The following is a 15,695-nucleotide window of genomic DNA, read 5'->3' as shown; positions in this document are numbered from 1 at the left end:
GCGGCAAGACCCGAAGCCGCGCCTTCGAGGACCGCCTGGTCTTCTACCCCATTCCCGTCCTCCTGCACCCCGACGGCGCCGGGATTGATGAGGGCTTGGAGAGCCTCCACGTCTGTGTCGTCCACACGGAGGGACTCCAGTGTCCCCTCATCCAGAAGGGCCGGATCGATTTTGGACAGGAAGTCGAGGTCCTTGCTAACAGTAGCAGTTTCACCCCTCACCGGAAGCAGCAGTGGTGGTGGCAGCTGTACTGACGCGGCTGCTGCGGTGTGGGCTTGGCAATGATGACGCACCGGCGATAGATGCGTCTTCTGCGCCAGCCTCGACCGTCGGCGGCATGCCTCTCGCGGGTGGTGAGTGAGGCGGTGGCTGTGGCGCCGGGGGTGCAGAATAGAGAGATGATGGTGCTGGCGCCACCATCTTTGGCTCTGCGTCCAGGGCCGCGGCCCGCTTACGCCGGACGTGGTCGCCCATGGTTCTCCGCTCGCTGCCAGTGTGCGTTAAAGAGGCAGGCTCCCGGCCGGGCTTGCACTTGTCGATATATTCCTGGATCTCGCTGGCTTGTATGGGCTTCTTGATCATGTCCTAGTAGTCCTCCCCACCGCCGCTGATGGCGAATTTTGGTTCCTGGTTGTGGTTAACACCCCTATTTTCGGCCCTTGCGTTGTAGAAGTTGTGGGTGATATTACCAGCATACTTTTCCGTGACTCTTTGTTGCATGGTCTTGAAAGTGTGGCCTGTAAACCTCCTGGTATTGTCGACACTCGGCAACGAAGCCTGCCCGGCAGCCTTGTCCAGGTGGGTAAAGTCCCGGATTGCGCTATTATGAAGCGAGTAGGTGTAGATCCTAGATAGTATCCATATTATAACAGCTAGATCCCCTTATAAAGGCAGTGAGGATAGGGCTTTTAGGGTACTTCCACTTAATGTGAAGGTTAGACTGGGCTGTAGTGTGGGTGAGAACCTCCCCTATTGTGGTGCTGTGGACTAGGCCGTTATGGAGTGTATGAACTATTAGTAAGGCGATTGGGTAGATATGAATAGATTGAGTATTGAGAGGCTGGAGGTATTTGACCTGTGATGCGTTGTGCTTGTCCTTGTGGCTCTTGTAATATTTGAGCGTGACGACAGCCTGAAGATCCTGGAAACGGGGCTCGCCGCCGCCGCCAGCCCCTGCCTCTGCCTCCAGGTAGAGCTCTATGTGCTTGTAATGCAGGTACTCGGGGCCCGTGTACTTGGCAGAGCGGGCAGCATCACCGCTCCGGCAGCTTGAACGTGGCCAAACGACAATTCTTTCATGTTGTTTAATTGGAGCATCAAGGGAAGCAAGCATTGCCGTACAAACACAATCCAAGACTGTTCATGTTTTCATCGAGTCAAACTTCGAGGGTATTATTCATTATTGATTATCGACGGTCACTAAGACGAAACGACGCGAACTTCTGTTCTCATTATGATGCCTCTGAGGCTCGAAGCGTCGTCATCTCTATCGAGCTCTCGTCCACGAGAGGCGCGTGAAGCCGACGCGTGGTACATACCGGCATGCTTATTTAATGAGTCAAGCTTGAGTGCAGAGTGAAGGTGTCTTCGCCTGAGGAAACTCCCGTTCTGATGTATACTGTCAGTTGAAATCCCAAACCCTCGTCCAATATATTGAGACAGCATGTGGGTGTTGTGGATATATATTTCACTTACTCCGCCAGTGAACTGTACGTTCGAAGATGATTCGCAACACCTGAGCAACGTGTGTAGAGGAGGCAGCGAAGATGCTATCACTCCCAAACCGCATTCGATATTTGAGGACATGTTGATAACTCCTAGATGGTCTATACAAACACAATCTCGGTTAGTCATAGTTGCCAGAATCGGATCAGATGCACTGGCAGGGCACACAACTCACGTAAGAAGTCGTCTGGATATTCATGCATGTCCCTATACCTCAAATAAGGCACACGGAAGCACGCAGAGATACTTGCAAGAATGCCAAACCCTAGCACGCCTGTGGCTAGCAGTTTTGGGTGGCGCCTCATTCGCGTTGCTACCACGATAATAGACGGAATCAAGACCAAGATCCAGTCTGTGGCCAGCTGGGTCATGAAGACGAGATAGCTGAAAGTTGTCTCTCCCAGTGTCTCTTGGCATGAGCCCCTAATTTCAGATCAGTTCTACAAGTCCACGATGCCGTGTTTGGGATGCCTGCGTTTTGCAGTCATCCTCGCCAAGCAAGGCCCAGGTTACTGAAGCTTACAGTAAGGGATTCCATGTTGCTGCAAGGGGGCGACATGTGGCAAAGATGTAGATCAGCGCCAACAGCGTAACGACTACCACAACCGACACGTTGATAGACATTGGGATGACAAATCGTCTCCGCGTATCGAGTCGCATGCAAGTGAGCCCAATGGCACACTTGGCCATACAGGATGACAGAAGATACAAAACCTCCCAGTACATCACGTATTCAGCGGCTCGGATCCGATAAAGTGGCGAAGGAAGTTCCGAGTCCGGTGTACCAAGCCCATAGCGGGTGGCGTAAACGGTGAACACGATTGCAGCCGCGAATGTGAGCTGCCAGGTTGAGATTCCATGGTCAATTTCGTCGCATATTTTCACAGCCCTGGAGTAGAGAGACCTTCTCGCTCCGGCTGGAAGAGCGGTGGCTCTAAAGGGGCAACTCACAGTTCCAAATGCAGCTAGGTAATCGTCTGGACCCAGAGGTCTGCTCAGACCTGTCGAGAACCCAAGGCGAACGTAAAGGCGTAGAAAAAGAGCGATGATGGCGATGACCCCGAGAGCAATCCCGACCGCGTCGGTGGCGAAGCTGAGTCCTTTGGGCGAGAGAGACGGCAGCTGGTAAGCAACAGCTTGAATTTGTTCGCCGGACGCCAATGAGTCCATCCTGAGGACGCCCGCCGCAGGCAGAGCACGATCCGTGTGTGTCTCCAGGTGGCCGCAGCGCGAGAGAGTCGTGGAGACCATCCGATCCGGGTCGACAGCGAGACGCGGAGGAGATAACAGAAGAGGATACATTGAGCTATATCAAAACCAGGAATGCCATCAACAGCAGGCCAAGCTGGAAATCCAGCCCCTCTGATCCTAGCCACCCAGCAAATCAGAGGCCTGGAGTGGGCGGTGGTCGTATCACAGACCCGAAGCGGGCAACGGGTGTTCCGGGGCAGGACCGGGAAATTCGGGGCTAGCCTACCGCACCCAGGAACTCAGGACTGCGAGACGGTGAGCCCGTTGGCCCGCAGCTGGCCCGCACGCCGTAATCCTGGATGTGATCTGCCGTGGACTGCATGGGTTCACGGCACTAGAGTCCGCGCCACCAGGGAAAGGTGACAGCCCTAGTCGCGCTTGAAACAGTGTGGAAAATAAAGGTGCAGCTCGCGTTGGCGCGTCGGAGAAAATCCCAATTTCCATCTGCCTAGCGGCTCTTGACAGAGTCAACACATTTGCACTGCTCATACAGTGACACCGCGAGGCTTCATTTGGATATGGTGTTCCTCGCGCGGTGAGTGTGTGGGTTCATGCATCGCTGCCGAAGGGTTCCTCCAACGTTCGATGGGGAACCATCTGAACATTAGTTTGAGCTTATTCCTGATGGCTCAAACCCGTGTCTGTAAAGGTTCCGGTATGATATGGAGGCAAGGGAGGATCAGAAACAGGATTATGACCGCGACGGCTTCGATGCTGCCGGCATCTGGACAGGCTGATGCGATTGGACTGGGCACATCACACTTGGGCAGGGTTGGCCAAGTGGCACTTGATCATGGTTGATCTTCAGAAACATCTGCAACTACTGCCATCTGGTCCTGAGATTAGACACTGACAGGTCAAGGATATCCATGCCGTCGCTCTCCACACGATACCACTCAATGTGGCATCCTCACCTTTCCTCGGCTGCGTCAGCCGCCACTAGTGAAATAGAACCCAAAATTGCAAATGGTCCGGATGGTCTAGAGAGAGCACCCAGGCTCCCAGGCTCCTCAGGCTTGAAAGCTCCTGAGTCGTCCTGGACACTCGTTACCCTGAAAGTGAGATCCTGGCAATAGAATTCACCCCCAGATTGATAATAGACACTCCTTATCTTCACATGCATGAGCCAACAGCACTTGGGCCGAATGGGCAATTTTCCAACATTTGAAGCGCCCCTGCAATAATAGCAAGCACACATATACCGCATCTTTACAGAAGTTCTCCAGATGGCAGTCGAGTCTTGCGACTCGAACAACTCTTTCCATTCAGTTGTTGGTTAATAATATGACTGATATTCGACGGCGAGTTTCGGTTTTACTTTTACCAAGTAGCTCACTCGAGAGAAACACCAATTGATGCCAGCTTCGGTATTTCCCTACCTTCAACCCGGTATCGAGGAAATTGTGAGAATCCAGCACACTGCATCAATAGGTCGTGCCTAAATGCGGTTGAGTAGCTGGCATCCACGTATACGAGGAAGACAACTGCTTCCTCCCGAGGTCGCTCGAGATTCGGCAGTGACAGCCGCCGCCAGCCAGCCCCCGTAGGAGTACTCCATCGAGAGCTCTCCCTCCTAGGAATCGAAACCTCACGAGAACCGAAGCAAACAGGCACTTCTGCGATCTATTGGCGGCCATAATGGAAATACAACCACTCGCGGAACGAAACTTGGTCCACGGGTGATATGGGAATCCACCTGGGCAGTTGGTACCGATAGAAAGTCCACAGTCGGCAGATATTTGGTTCTCTCCAACGCCGAAAGACCATTATCCTCTACTAGTACCGGCGGTGCCTACGGTAAGATCGGTGATGTCGGCAGCACAAACTTACATGTAAGGCCTCAAGTGCTACTTTTCAACCCCCTACACGAAGTCTGCTAACGTCACCAGGACATGAACGCACATCATCATCATCATCCAGTATCTGCCCGGAAGCCTTTCGAATATATTGGCACGTGTCCCACCTGACCGATGTATTCGGTCCTTCATCTTGCACCAGTGCTATCTGCTCCGGCCAAATGCACTCGTGATGTGGCTTGCTTGGATGTGTTGGCCCCGAGAGATCAGCTGTCAGCTGTGAGTCGTGTGCCGTGAGCCGTGTGCCGTCCAGGCTAACTACTCGCTTTGGTCATGATTTGCGGTCGGTGAAGAGGCTGTCCGACAGCAACGTATTGGCTGCCTGGTGCGTGGCTTGGAGTCTCACCTCTTGGGCCCAGGTCAACTTGAACTGAATGACACCGAGATAACTGGCAACGTGGTGTGGACCATCACGACAACCTCCACGGTATAGCGTGTCACCACAGAATCTGCTCTCCAAAGTCGAGGAAAAGTTTGGGGTCGTTCAAACTATGCCCATGGTCATTGCCAGAGGCTCTGAAAGCGCAGAGCGTTCATACTCGGCGGCCTCGCAGACAAGGTCGTCGCCGGGCTCCCTTCAGAGGTGTAAATCGCCAACGTTTACGCTGGAAACCTCGCAGGGCGTGAGGACTAAACCTCTTTGACGCAGCGTTTCAAAAGAGTTGAACAGACACTGACTAAGTAACGACGCTGCCAAGCACATTGAGCCCGGGTATTCACAACCTCGTGAGGCGGTCGTTCTTCGGCACTTTTGACTGCAGGCGGCCCTCATGTCTGCGGACAGAATCCTGCACAGCAATCCTGAGCTGGAAATTCGTGGCTAGAAACTCATCCTCGGTCCTTCTTATTTCAACCCCGTGGGTGTCGTGATACATTGCCTTCCAAAGTTGGCCATTTGCCTGTGACTCTTGACAGGTCATCCGTTCCGCAGGTCGGAATGCCGCCTTTGGTCCTGCCGGCCACAAAACCTCTGGTAAAGGGCACGTGGGATGCGTTTACGTGCCGTGTTTCTCTTCAAGGCGAAGGTTTTGCCACACATCGCGGCAGCGTCCGAACGGTCGAGAATGCGGGCCGAGGAAATCGGGGGCGTGGCATGCATCGGATGCCGGCCACATCACGGCCCTACTCACCCCGCGCTGGTTTCCAGTTCCAGATATGAGGCCCGGCACTAATCGAAAATGTGCCCCGGAGGCATGCTCCCGCACCTGGGACAAGCTTAGATCCGGGCAATCGAGTGCGGGTAGGGCCGCTTCGCTTGGGGGTATCTCGGCGCTGTCTGCACATGTGGTCACCTGGACAGATATTGTGCGGCGGGATGGTTGAGTCTCGATCGCGAATAGTGGCATCACGAGAGCGCGCGTGGAAAAGTGTCAACTCTAAGTTGGCTGTTGCTGGATATAAAGGTGGTGAGGTGTTTGATAGAATTCGAAATGGACCTGGAAGACATTGCCATCCACTCGCCGAGATTGCATTCGAAGTGTGCGACGAAGCATCAATATCAGTCATCCCCGCACCGCGACTTGGTCTCTCAACGATGAAGTCAACATCTGCATTGGCCTTTGCCAGTCTCGTGACGTCCGCTCTTGGGCATGGATACTTAACCATTCCCTCCAGCCGTACACGGCTTGGTTCGGAGGTACGGGAAAAGACATCTGGACCCAACTCCTCGTCCTCGTCTACTCACATGATGCATGCAGGCTGGCATAGACACCTGCCCCGAGTGCACTATTCGCGAGCCCGTCGAAGCCTGGCCAAACGTCACCGCAGCCACTGTCGGGCGCAGCGGGCCTTGCGGTTATAACGCCCGAGTGAGCGTTGACTACAACCAGCCGTCCGCCAACTGGGGCAACTCCCCAGTGGCAACATACACGCCCGGTCAGACGGTTGACGTGGAATGGTGCGTCGACAACAACGGAGACCACGGCGGGATGTTCAGCTACAGGATCTGCCAGGACCAGGAGCTGGTCGACAAGTTCACAAATCCGAATTACCTGCCCACCGACGCGGAGAAGCAGGCCGCCGAGGATTGCTTCCAGCGAGGCACCCTGAAATGCACGGATGTGTCAGGCCAGACCTGCGGCTACAGCCCTGACTGTTCAGAAGGGCAGCCCTGTTGGAGGAACGACTGGTTCACGTGCAACGCGTTCCAGGCCGACAGCCGACGAGCGTGCCAGGGCGTTGACAACGCGCCGCTCGGTTCTTGCTTCACCACCATAGCCGGTGGATACAAGGTGACCAAGAAGGTCAAGATCCCCGACTACGTGTCGAACCACACCCTCCTCTCCTTCCGCTGGAACTCGTTCCAGACGGGTCAGGTCTACCTTACCTGCGCCGACATTGCAATATCTGGTGGCGGGAGCGGAACCAGCCCCCCTCCGGCGACGACCTCCGGCTCAGGCTGTGCGGTTGCCCAAAACGTCGCCGTGACGTTCAACGAGATCGTCAAGACGACACCGGGCCAGACAATCAAGATCGTGGGCTCGATCCCGGCCCTCGGGAACTGGGACGTCTCGTCGGCGCCGGCCCTCTCCGCAGCGCAGTACACGAGTTCCAACAACCTTTGGTCCAGCACGCTGACTCTGGCAGCGGGGCAGACTTTCGAGTACAAGTTTGTCAACGTGCCGTCCAGCGGGACCCCGACGTGGGAGAGCGACCCGAACAGGTCGTACACGGTGCCTCGCGGCTGTTCAACAGCTGCGACTGTAAGCACAACCTGGAAGTAATCTGTTGAGGGCCAGCCGTGAAGGATAGAAAGCATCTTGAACTGTATTCAACGGTGCCGGCCGTGGCGGATTTGAATTCGAGTATGTATTCATGTGGAAGGAGTATCGTGGTATTTTCTTGTGCGTTGTATATATGAACAAGCAATATTATTGACTTTTGTCTCAGCTTTACTCTAAATGATTTGTAGATCTTACACCTTTCCCTCTTGAATGCAATCCATTTACTGTTATTATTAATAGAGTCACTTGATACTATACTACACATATGAAACTTTGTAGTACAATAGAATTAAGTTTTAAGTATGTTAGAGAACCAAGACCCAAGACAACCAAGTCTAAAGCGTTGTGCCTCAGTTCAGCTCCTCTATTAGTACCTGGACTTCTGAGCTGTACACCGGTGCAGACGCAGATCCCAACAGGCATCAAGGAAGATGCTCGTTGAATCCTGCCGCAATTAACCTCTGACCAGCCTCCCAGACATCCTCCGGGATATCTTGTTGTATCTGGTACCCCTTGGCGGGATAGTCTCGAATCCTGATCAGATCCCCAACCATGATGTTGGTGACCAGATCCCGCGGGTTGCCCTCGTCCGGATACTCTGCAAACTCGAGCTGTGGCGAAGTCACGCTGAACTCAACCGCCTCGCCGCCACCGACGCCTGCGCGGTCAATGCCCGGCCACTGCCTCATGAAGGTAGCATAGGTCCTCCTCTCCATGTACGGCTTCTGCACGAGGATGAACGACCGGATCCCGCCCTCGCCCCCGAGCAGGCCCCGCCGGCGCAGCAGGTCGTGCGTGAAGCGCACGTTCTCACCGGTGTTGGTCGACCGCGGCTCGACGATGATGGCGCCCTCGGGCACGCCCTGGGCCCGGGCGATGTCGGCAAAGACCTCTGCCTCGGGCCTGGTGAAGCGGCCCTCGGTCAGCTTCCCGGAGCCGCCCGAGAAGATGAGGTAGCGCCCGTGGCCGTCGAGGTGCAGCTGCGCCGCCCGGTGGGCGACGCGGACGTCTAGGCTGCAGAGGCAGAAGACGGCGTCTGCGCTGGCGGGGAGGGGCATCCGCGTGCGGTGGTAGTTGTAGACGAGCTCTGCGTCTCGCATTGTGTGGGCGTCCATTCTGCTACGGTACCGTTTTGAGATGCAGCGAGGGATGATGGGTCTTTTCCGCCAATTCTATGAGATCGTCACACCACCGGGACACACGGTCGAATATCAGGTGCCCTCATGGGCAGACCATGACGACAAACAGGAGGATCTGGAGGTCAGCAAAGGCACGACGCATTTAAATACCCTAACCCTTCATGCTTTTCGACCAAAATAGTTGTCATTTTGTGAAGGTCTTCAAGTTGAGCGTTTACCATTGTATGGAGGTGTCATGTATGTCTCCAGACGTATACGCAATAGAAGCGGACCGGTTAGAATAAGACCGGGAGCACACTTGTTTACATCCGTTTCAGTTGGCCGCTTGTTCTCTGACTGTTGTGAATTCGGAAAAGGAATCCCGGGTCAAATTCCGGCCCTGCAGACCCTCCCTGAACAGGCGCTGCAAGAAAAGTGCCGGGACAGATAATTGCGGGCATGCAAGAGCAACAAAGTGTGACCTTGCCCGGGTTCTATTTTCGTATGGTCTGGTGATGGTCTTCCGATCTGTCGGAGGGTTGTGATACTCACTCCCTCCGGGAATGCGCTGCGGGGCATGATGACGTTTAATCCCACCCTCGACACCAGACTCGGATCGCCATCATCTGTCATTTTCAACAACAACGTCCAACCCATTTAACCAGAATAACATCCCATTGCAAATAACCATTACTACCGACCGGCAATCATGGGGATCGTCCATATTGTGATGTTTGCCTTCGAGCCTCTGGCTCCTCCCGAAGACGTCCAGAAAGTGAGTGGTGTGACAACCCGTCTACTGAGCCGTGCCTGTGAAATAGACAGCTGCTGATTCGGATTTTGGATAGGCCTGTGATGCAATGCTGGCCCTCAAAGACAACTGTATCCACCCGGAGACCAAGCAGCCGTATGTCAAGACGGGAACAGGAGGCAAGGACAACAGCCCCGAGGGAAAGCAGGTAAGCTCCAAGTCCTAAAACATTGGATCCGGGTGGAGGCAACGAAGAGCATGCTTGCGTGAGGCTGATCCAAAACACCTCTAGAACGGCATATCACATGTGTTCATCAGCGAGTTTGAGAATGAGAAGGACCGGGAGTATTATCTGAATGAAGACCCGGCTCACCTGGCCTTTGTCAAGAGCCTCGATGGTGTCGTTGCGACGGCACAGGTCGTTGACTTTACCCCTGGGGTGTTCTGATGGGTGTGCCATTTGGAAGGAAACACAGTTGGTTTCTGGAGGTGGCTTCGACGATGGACCCGTGGAGGATGAAGCGCCTCGCGGAGGAGTTGGGCCATGATAAGTGTGCAGAAATATTACCTTGTCTCAACCTGGCTGGCGGACAAAATGCATTTAGCCTCCCCAGCACGGCTTCTTTCCTAAGCTTCCCATCCATAGAACTCTAAAAAGTCTGATGCAACTTGCAAGCCATTCATCAACGGCTCAGTTGAAGTTAAAAAGCCAAATCTCACTACTGCTTCGGGCAAGCTAGCAATGATACTATCGTCTGCCCCACCACCTTCGCTCAGACTTGAGTTCTGCCTTGACACTGTACTCAAAACTAGTCTGGCATCTCGGGTTATTGGCATGCCACTCCCTTGTTCCCCACCGTAGAAAGAAGGATTCAACAGAAGCTGTCTGCGATGAAGCGGTTATGCCGATATCTTGGCATCCCGGATCGGTGTCCTCCTTACCCCTCCCGGCCACCGTTGTCACTCTGACTCGCTTCAATTTACCACGAGATATGGCGGCTTACGGACATGCACCCCCGCTAGACCAAGACCTGGGGCTCAAGACAACCCCATGCTACCCCAGACCCTGTCCAGAATTGGAAATTATCCTCCGGGCCCGTCGCTTGAATGACGGACGAATGGTTCTAGCACTTCTCTGGGCGGCTCGCCGCAGAGCCACATAAGTAGTATCAAGAGCTTCAGCATGTATATGGCTTGATCCACTTCCTTGCTGCTACCGCTCAGATCAGAACCCAGAACATAAGGGCACAATATTAGCCAGGATTCAAGATGTTGCCTTCGCTGGCACTTCCTGTTGTCTCCACTCTGCTTCCGCTGAGTGCCGCCTTACAACATACAGGGCGCCAGAGCCGGCGGGGTGGCAACTCTTCCGACATACGCCGTGACCTGGCCTTGAATGTGCCGTTGCGGCTGTATTCCGTGAAGCGGCCCATTGACGGGTCATGGCAATCCCTCTCCATCGAGTTCTCCTACATGGCGGACTACTTTGGGAACCTGACGTACGTGAGACCTCGGCCAAGTGGCCTGCCTGGCTACATATGTGCGAGACGCAGAGACGTGCAAGCTGATGGGTGCTCTTTTCAGAACACCAAACCAGCTCTCATACAATCTTCTGGAGAACCTGCAGAGCCTGTCCGGGTCCCCCATAATCATCCGCGCGGGCGGCTCGACGGCCAACGTGGCAGTCTTCAACGCCAGCCAGGAGCTCGCCGTCGAGAACCACTGGAACGGGTCGACCAACACCGGCCTCGAGGGCGCCCGCACCGACCAGCCCAGCCTGACCAACATCGGGCCGGCGTGGTTCGAGGCGTTCCTGACGTCGCCCAAGGGCACGCGGTTCATCTACGACCTCAACTACCGCGACAACAGCTCCGCGGGCGTGGCGTCCACGGTCGACGTGGCGAAGCGCGTGTGGGACACGCTCGGGTCGGAACTGTTGTATGCCTATGAGATCAGCAACGAGATGGAACGGTGGGGAGGCAGGTATCGGAGCGACGAGTGGGGGCCGGAGCTGTACACGGAGGAGTACCTCATGTACACTGATCTGATCGAGGAGGCTATCTGGGGCGGCAGCGAGGACAGTTCTCAGTCCCAGCCGATCTTCCAGATGGGCACGTTCATGGGGAGTGGGAACAAGACCATCAACACGCCATGGAACTCGGAGGTTGTGTTGGACCTGGGGATCAACAGGAAGCAGCAGATCAGGAGTACTTCGCAGCACGACGTGAGTCCCGAGGGATTAGCCCGCTAACCCCCCAGTTGTGTTTCGAGAGCTTGACTGATGAAGCATTTATTGCTTGGGTTAGTACCATGGCTCCAACTGCGCCTCGACCAAGGAGATTTCGACGCTGCGGCAGAACCTCCTCAACCACACCAACATGGCCAACCGCGCGTTTCCCCACCAGCAGATGGCGCCGTATGTTGACGGGACGCATGGCATAACCTATGTGATTGGCGAGACCAACTCCATCTCATGCCAAGGTCGCGACGGCGTCTCCAATGTCTTCGGCACGGCGCTGTGGTATCTGGACTACACGCTCTTCATCGCGTCCAACATCTCGGCGGTAGGGGGCATGTATTTCCACATGGGCACGCCCTACCGCTACAGCCTGTGGGCGCCATACGAGGGCGCGACCAACCATAGTGCGCTTGTGCGGCCGTCGTACTACGGCGCGTGGGTCCTGGCTACTGCCATCGGCAACGGAGAGGTGTCGTCGGGCCAAAACGAGTCGGCCGGGGCCTACTCGCCGTACTACTCGGGCGACGGGGCGCCCAAGAAGGTGGTCCACGCGCTGATTGCGGAGGAGACGCTGACGGCGTATGCGCTGTACAGGACAGGACCGTCGCACGCCATCGACTCGGTCATCATCCTGAACCTGGAGCCGTACAACTCGACGGCCAACTACACCCGGCCGTCGATCAGTGTGACGCTGCCCGAGAGGATCCAGACGCGTGGGACGGTTCGACGGCTCACGGCGTCCGGGAGCGACGTCAAGGACCTTGGGCAGACGGACATAACTTTTGCAGGACGGAGCGTGAGCAAGGAAGGGCTCGTCCAGGGGGAGGAGGTGACCGAGACGTGGGCGCCGGGGGAGAGCGTCCTGGTTGGCGACGCTGAGGCGGTGTTGATCACTTTCTGAGGCTTCTGTTGGCGTGGCACGTGGGCGCAGCGAGGTAGCAGATAGATAATACAAGATGTTTCTCGCCTAGACAGCTGCTAGACTGGCTCAGACTGGTACTGTTCGAGTTGCAGTGTCCGAGTGTGGGGCACTGACGGCCCCGAGTCCCCGACTGGTGAGTGACAGGGCGGGCAGGGGTCCCAAGCCTTACGTCACTCGGTCGATGCGCTTAATGCGGGAGGTACTCTGGCTGGCCAGGGCAGCTTGAGCTGAGCTGAGGCCTGCGGTAGAGCGGTCGTTCAAGCGCAAGGCGAGCTGGGATGTCCAGGGGAGACTGACAACAACTTCCCGCCTCGAATCACCCATGCAGGCCAACCAGACAGTCCAGGGCCAGGCCGCCCAGGCTGACTTTGGGAGTTGGACCTTCACCTCTTTGGACAAAGACCGCATCTGCATCTACGTCTGCACCCGTCCATGTCCATTCGCCCATCCATCCATCCATCCATCCATCCATTTGTGCCGTCACCCCTTGTCTGCCTGACCGACTTGACTGCGCGACATCACTCGACATCACTCGACATCGCCGTCGCACCCACTTTCTCCACGCAACACCGGCGACGACCTCGTCGCGCACAGATACCAGACACCGTCGCAGTCGCAGCCCGACTCCTCCCATCGTGATTCGTCATGGCGCAACCACATCCCACCCTCATCAACATCCCCCAGCCGCCCTCCAACCCGGACACGCCCTCAGAGATGCCGTGAGCTACCCCCCATTGCCCCCAGCAGCACTGGTGACTGACCTGCCTGAACCAACAGCGGCACTCCCACCTCGACGACAACCTCCCTCTCGGCCCTCTCCACCACCGCCATCAGGGACGGCCACCGCGGTCACGCCACTGCCACAACCCACCACCCCGGCCACCAGCAGCATTCCTCCCAGGGCAGCCTCGAGGCCGAGCGCGCCGACCGCATCTCGCGCCTCGCCGGCCTCTCCAATGTCAATCAGCTGCGCTCTCCTCCCAGCGCCGGCTCCGCCGCCCCCGCCCGCAACAGCAACAGCCCTCAGACCACCCCTACCTCCGCCGTCTTCCCACATACCACCCACCGCCCCATCGCGCCCCTGATCCAGGGTGCCCCGGCCTATTTCGACTCCAACGGACAGCCGGTCGCCGTGACCAAGATGTCTACGTCCGGCACTGCCTCGGCGACCGAGAGTGCAAGTATACCTGGCCAGCCAGTCGGCACAGCGCGTGATGCTTTGTGGTCCGTGGCGCCTTCGCTGACAACCATGCTTCAACAGGACATCGACATGATGAGCACAGATACCAACTTTGCGCGTGACACGGAGGTCGACTCGGCTAGCGGCTACGTGGGCACCGGTCACAACGAGCAGCCGGACATGGACGTCGACGAGGACTTGACCAGCCGCAGCGTCGGCCAGGCCGAGCAGGACGACAACATGAGCGACGACGGCTCCGCCAGCCTGGTCGGGTTTGGCGAGGGCGCCAACAGCACCATATCCGGCCCCATCTACGTGCGGCGGCCCCTGCCCGGCATGGAAGGCCTGCAGAGGAGCAGCTCTGGCCTGAGCGAGGGGGCGATGCTGGCCGCGAGGCAGCAGAGGCTGGACCGCGAGGACGCCAGCGCCTCAACCGAGAGGAGGGACGCGCGCTTCATCGACGGCGTGGCGTCAGATGCCACACCAGGCGGCGCCGACGAGGACGCGTTCGTGGACACGACCAACAGCGGGCCCGTCCCCGTGTCCGGCCCGGGCTATACCAGCTCCCTGCGCGAGACCCAGCACGGCGCCCACACCCGGCACCACCTGCACCACCAGCAGGCGCCTACGGCCCGCGAGGCTGCGGAGAGGGCGATGCGCGAGCGCGGGCTGGACCCGAGCCAGCGGGGTGGAGGCTCTGCGGCCAGCAGCCCCAGCAAGAAGCTGGCTTTCGAGGACCAGAAGTGATGCAAACGGGGCAAAGGATAACGCTCCTGTACTCTTGTACGTGCCGGCTTGTCCTCACCAGCACCTGTTATTCCTGATCTGGTGTCGCCCCAGCAGCCGGCCTTGCAAGGCTGCGCCAGACAAGTCCTGCGGGAGGGCAGGTCTACTGTATGATGGTTGAAAGGCTCGGTCATTCTACCTTTGGGAAGCCCGTATGCTGGGGGCGCGGGCTGAAGATTGCCATTCTTTCAAGTCACCCCGAGGGTGGAGGCTGACAGTGTGTGTGTGCTTTGTTCTCTCAATCGGCGTACCGGGCGAACTTTGGAGTCATTTGGACAGGGAGAGAGAGATATCACATACTGGCTTAGCGAAAATTGACCAAGATATACATGGTCTTTGATGAATAAAATGAGCTGTACCATCATATGGGTGTCCAGGTGGACCAAGTCCTGCATCAAACGCCTGGCGGGTACAGCTGTGTTGCAGTTGAGCCTCAGATTCCCTGTTTTGGTGTCATCCGCCTCACTTGAACCATGCCACGAGAACATGGAATTCTCGGCACCTATTCATTCCGAGTGAGTCATTCAAACAGCACCAGCCAAACTGTTGGCGATGCCTCCTATTCGTGTGCTATTGTGACCGATATTTCTACACGCTGGAAAATTGTTCCTGGCACTCATGCCGCGGAAACAGACTCAAAGGATGCCCTGAGCATGCCAGTGACCTCAAAAGATCTGTACGGGCTGCCGCATGAATGCGTTTAGAAGGGCCCCAAGGCCACGGTGCTCTCCGTTCAGAACAGAGACAGCGTGCCACTCGATCAGTCCGCGCTTTGGAAGAAGGGATGCCAGGAGTGGCCATGGTGTGGTTCTATTTTCTCGGAGAAGAAAGTATAAATGGTAATCCTTAAGCTGTAGGACTTGTAGATAGATACCTGGTGAACTGCGTGCGATGATGTAAAAACTCAAAAATCATACATTTGTTGTCTGCCTTGATGTGTTTGAGGCTGGATATCTAGGTACACATCACTGTGCTGCCTGAACGCTACCTCCACTTAGGAAAAAAAGAGCATCGAGTTTCAGCTTGCACTACTGCTAACCTACATTGATTAAACGACTTTCATGTCTACCCGCTAGAAATAAGTACCATTCGTTGCGTGATTTCTCCACAGCTCAAGACAGACTTGTACATAATCACGTTCGAC

General features: G+C 56.2%; 6 protein-coding genes across 6 annotated transcripts; 4 read left to right on the top strand and 2 right to left on the bottom strand.

Moving 5' to 3' along the window:
- Positions 1 to 500: 500 nt before the first annotated feature.
- On the bottom strand, positions 501 to 4,401 carry KVR01_012471 (uncharacterized protein; the record flags this gene model as incomplete). Its single annotated transcript, XM_044783698.1, has 5 exons — positions 501 to 573; positions 2,239 to 2,267; positions 2,440 to 2,565; positions 2,677 to 2,937; positions 4,324 to 4,401. The coding sequence occupies 5 exons, from the start codon at positions 4,399 to 4,401 to the stop codon at positions 501 to 503; spliced, it is 567 nt and encodes a 188-aa protein (XP_044638659.1).
- A 1,891-nt stretch (positions 4,402 to 6,292) lies between these two features.
- Positions 6,293 to 7,555, top strand: KVR01_012351 (uncharacterized protein; the record flags this gene model as incomplete). Its single annotated transcript, XM_044793072.1, has 2 exons — positions 6,293 to 6,468; positions 6,530 to 7,555. Exons 1-2 carry the CDS (start codon positions 6,367 to 6,369, stop codon positions 7,553 to 7,555), a joined length of 1,128 nt encoding a protein of 375 aa, XP_044638539.1. The 5' UTR covers positions 6,293 to 6,366.
- Positions 7,556 to 7,766: 211 nt separating this feature from the next.
- On the bottom strand, positions 7,767 to 9,117 carry KVR01_012426 (uncharacterized protein). Its single transcript, XM_044782647.1, has one exon. The coding sequence runs from the start codon at positions 8,668 to 8,670 to the stop codon at positions 7,978 to 7,980; it is 693 nt and encodes a 230-aa protein (XP_044638614.1). The 5' UTR covers positions 8,671 to 9,117; the 3' UTR covers positions 7,767 to 7,977.
- Positions 9,118 to 9,170: 53 nt separating this feature from the next.
- On the top strand, positions 9,171 to 10,366 carry KVR01_012510 (uncharacterized protein). Its single transcript, XM_044792661.1, has 3 exons — positions 9,171 to 9,448; positions 9,522 to 9,632; positions 9,717 to 10,366. Exons 1-3 carry the CDS (start codon positions 9,383 to 9,385, stop codon positions 9,870 to 9,872), a joined length of 333 nt encoding a protein of 110 aa, XP_044638698.1. The 5' UTR covers positions 9,171 to 9,382; the 3' UTR covers positions 9,873 to 10,366.
- Positions 10,367 to 10,693: 327 nt separating this feature from the next.
- KVR01_012447 (uncharacterized protein) lies at positions 10,694 to 12,564 on the top strand (the record flags this gene model as incomplete). The annotated part of the gene is made up of 3 exons (XM_044788988.1): positions 10,694 to 10,923; positions 11,009 to 11,648; positions 11,731 to 12,564. 3 exons carry the CDS (start codon positions 10,694 to 10,696, stop codon positions 12,562 to 12,564), a joined length of 1,704 nt encoding a protein of 567 aa, XP_044638635.1.
- A 294-nt stretch (positions 12,565 to 12,858) lies between these two features.
- Positions 12,859 to 15,265, top strand: KVR01_012473 (uncharacterized protein). The gene is made up of 3 exons (XM_044788467.1): positions 12,859 to 13,304; positions 13,363 to 13,762; positions 13,847 to 15,265. Exons 1-3 carry the CDS (start codon positions 13,231 to 13,233, stop codon positions 14,510 to 14,512), a joined length of 1,140 nt encoding a protein of 379 aa, XP_044638661.1. The 5' UTR covers positions 12,859 to 13,230; the 3' UTR covers positions 14,513 to 15,265.
- Positions 15,266 to 15,695: the final 430 nt, after the last annotated feature.

Source organism: Diaporthe batatas, assembly GCF_019321695.1.
Source record: "Diaporthe batatas strain CRI 302-4 chromosome Unknown Contig00019, whole genome shotgun sequence".
NCBI classification, from domain to species: domain Eukaryota; kingdom Fungi; phylum Ascomycota; class Sordariomycetes; order Diaporthales; family Diaporthaceae; genus Diaporthe; species Diaporthe batatas.
This window is presented reverse-complemented; position numbering and strand designations above follow the sequence as displayed.